Genomic DNA, 3,300 nt, shown 5'->3' on the forward strand with positions numbered 1-3,300 from the left:
TTCACGTGGGCCAAAGTTATACGGTTGCATACATAAAAACAAATATTTCGCCAAATTGATAGCCTCCTTTTTTTGAAGTCGGTTAAAAAATGCAAACATTTTGACTTGAAATCTGATATAAGTAATATTTTTGGTCGAATTTTTGCGATTTCAAAAAAAAAATTAAATTTTTTGAACCCCGGTAAAGAACCTAAAATTAAAAAAAAAAAAAAAAATTTCGAGGATGTCTTAATTTTGTACGTAGAACAAGATGTTGATATTTTAAGGACCACCCTAATATGGTTATGTAGGTACATAGTATGTATGTAAACTGGCATGCTCTCAATCCCCTTCACTGTTCAATTAAAAACTCCGCACGTTACCCCACTAACCACCAACCAAATGGAGCATTTTGCCAATACATAACCACACTTGCATACAAGTAGGCGAACGACTAGTTATTGGCAGTCAAAATCAACTCGTTTTTGTTTATTATAGTGTCGATGTGTGTTTGGAGTTTGTGTGAAAAAACAACCACATGAAAACAATATTAATCAAACGCTTCAGCGCATGCGCAGGCAGCGTAACTCATTGCAACTGTAAATTGTTAATTGCTTGCACCAGGAGAAACAACATAACCACAAAAGCAAAAAAAAAGGAAATAGAAATATAAATAAATCAAAAACAGAAACAAAGCTAGTAAAGGCAAACTCTACACTTTACAATAAAAGTAGATTAGCACAAAATCATAATAAAATTGCGCCTGCAATGCACTTTCGCCGCTTTCCTCACTTCCTCACTTCCTCAGCCATAATTCAGTCATATTTGGCTGGCCCCTTTTGCAGCGGCTCGAAAATGCATTTTCTTCGCAAACAATATTTGTTTTGGTTTTGTGCCATTATTCGTTTGTTTTCCGCTTTTTGTACATTTTTACTCTTTCAAAGTACCAACAAATCGAGAGCGTGTTTGGGGGAAAAAGTGCCAGTAAATGGACTCTGCGAGGTACTCAAGCGTTAATCTTTTTACCAACCAACAATTTTTATTTAGTTTGAAATTAACAATTTAAATATGTACATAAATGTACAGAGATGGAGTGGCACTGCTTTGTGACTATTATATATTATTAGTATTGTGAATAACGGTTATCTGGCGGTAAAGCGGATATACATAATGAATTGTTTTTAATGGATGAGCACTTTTTCTGTAGTCAACTGAAGGTTGAATGGGAAAAGTCACGTTTAAAATTATTCATTGTTGAAATTATCTATGCTGGTATGTGTGTGTGCAACTATGAAAAACAGATTCCCACTTTGCTAGCATATTGAATTAAAATATTTAATGTTAAATATTGTTTTTATCTTTATACAAAATTAGACATTTGTATTAGTATTATAAATATACTATGTACTTTTTTAAACCTTGCATTATAAATTTCAAGCACTATTTTGTTTTGTTTATAGTTAATTACTGGGTATATTATTTTTCCACCTACCTTGTGCTGCAAATACTTGGTAGAATTGTGATAGATAAGTGAGAATTGATAATCTGTCTGGTACTTCGTAGGTTGCCATATCGACTGCATCCAACAAGGCAGGTATTCCCAAATATTTCTCCGCGGTGGTGAAGGCCAATTCATTATTGTAATACACATCGGCTTTATTTAGTTTGTCAAATTCACTGAAATTACAAAAAAAGTATGGCGTTACTTCAAATATTTTGTAATGGTTTCTGATTTCACTTTATTCGAGTGATATGAAGGATTTGAAATTTCGAGTGGTTAGAAGTTCTGCCATTCGAAGGCGGCATAAAATTCAATTTGATTGACAACCTTCAAATACTTAGCAAACATGTTAATACTTAAATATGGATTGGGGTGACAAACAATTTTACAAGGTTCGAGTGTACAGCGACGGCTGAGTGGAATATCGCCCTTACTCGACAGCTTAGATGGGGAGTTTTCGAACCAAATTGCTAAATAGGGCGCGTTTCAAACATTTGCCGAGAAAGGGCAGTTTCGAACCGGCAGCTACTGTAGTCGAAGATTACCCTATGAAGACGTCTTAACTCACTCCGATCGGGACCAAAATTTATATGTGATATCTGTGACCGCGTTATTTTCGAATTAGGGCTGAGACTGAAAAATATCGTTCATTTAATTTTTTTAAGGATCACCCTAATGTATATTTGTTTATTTTATTCAGCACAAAAAAACCAGTAAAATCTGAAAAATAATGAAATAAATAATTTTTTTTTCTCCTCCGGGAACTCCATACCCGGTCCGCTCTGCATTTGGCAGGACGTGATATTATCTTTTCATATGAACTCCTATGTACGTATATATGTACATTTGTGCATTCAGGATAAAATTTCAAGGGTGGGTGTGATATAAAAAGAAAATTTCTTTGCGGCCCACCTTTATCTTCTAACTCATATCCAATACGAAATAATGATTTTAAAATAATTGCTTTTTTGGCTTTTAACGTAATTTAAATATTTTTTTTCAAACTTTTTGCAAACAATAAAGCAATTAGTATTGTCAACCATCTACGTATCAATTACGTTTTTTTATTTTGCTATCAATTATTTTTTAGCATTTGAAGTTCACCGCAACAATGGCAGGATTAGTGTTTGGCTATACCTATTATATTATTTCCAAAGTTAATACATATTTAGGAGAACAGACATGAAAAATAATTTATTTCGACTGGAAGTGGGTGTCACTGCCAGCAGCGATTTGTAAGAATGATATATGTATATTAAGACCTCAAAGCGAACTTTCAAAATTGCATTCAATTTAACATGCCTAAATTTTTTCGTGTCATTCAAATTATTATTGAAACTTTTTGCCATCGAGAGCAATTACTTTCCGATTGACAACACAAAAATTGTAGCAAATTTAATTTCTTTTGTATAAAATTTATCGACACCTGCGGGACGCACAAAATTTCAACAAATTACATATTCATGGATTCGGTTGCAGCTGCCAGACGCAATGCTGCAACGCCTAACCGACAAAATTTTGCCTAGAACGGTGAAAAACACCAAAAACTCTTATTGCTGCAGCTGCTGGCCGAACTGCTTTTGATTAATCAAATAAAAATGTAAATTCAATATCGAAATGATAGCAAAAAAGAAAAATTACTATAGTTAAATCAAAAGCGTCAGAGATCAGCGTATATATGGCATACGCATACACACACACCCATAGATATAGGCACAGCTGTAGCCAAAAAGACCTTGACAAGGCTGTTCGAGTATACGAATTTGTAGATTTCGATTTTCGATTTTTGAATAATAAATTCAGCTGTCTAACCATTGCGG

At 33.8% G+C, this 3,300-nt stretch overlaps 1 protein-coding gene across 1 annotated transcript in view; it reads right to left on the reverse strand.

The window, feature by feature from the left end:
- Positions 1-529: 529 nt before the first annotated feature.
- The window catches only part of LOC118753964 (MICAL-like protein 2), a 39,540-nt gene continuing 36,769 nt past the window's right edge, over positions 530-3,300 (reverse strand). The window contains exons 3-4 of the mRNA XM_036488839.1: positions 1,472-1,656; positions 530-576 (exon numbers count right to left, since the gene is read on the reverse strand). Coding sequence (XP_036344732.1) covers positions 530-576; positions 1,472-1,656 — 232 coding nt within the window. The remainder of the gene's footprint in view (positions 577-1,471; positions 1,657-3,300) is intronic.

The sequence above is a fragment of the Rhagoletis pomonella genome, unplaced genomic scaffold (assembly GCF_013731165.1).
Source record: "Rhagoletis pomonella isolate Grant_MI unplaced genomic scaffold, Rhpom_1.0 Rhpom_scaffold_00002, whole genome shotgun sequence".
NCBI lineage: Eukaryota > Metazoa > Arthropoda > Insecta > Diptera > Tephritidae > Rhagoletis > Rhagoletis pomonella.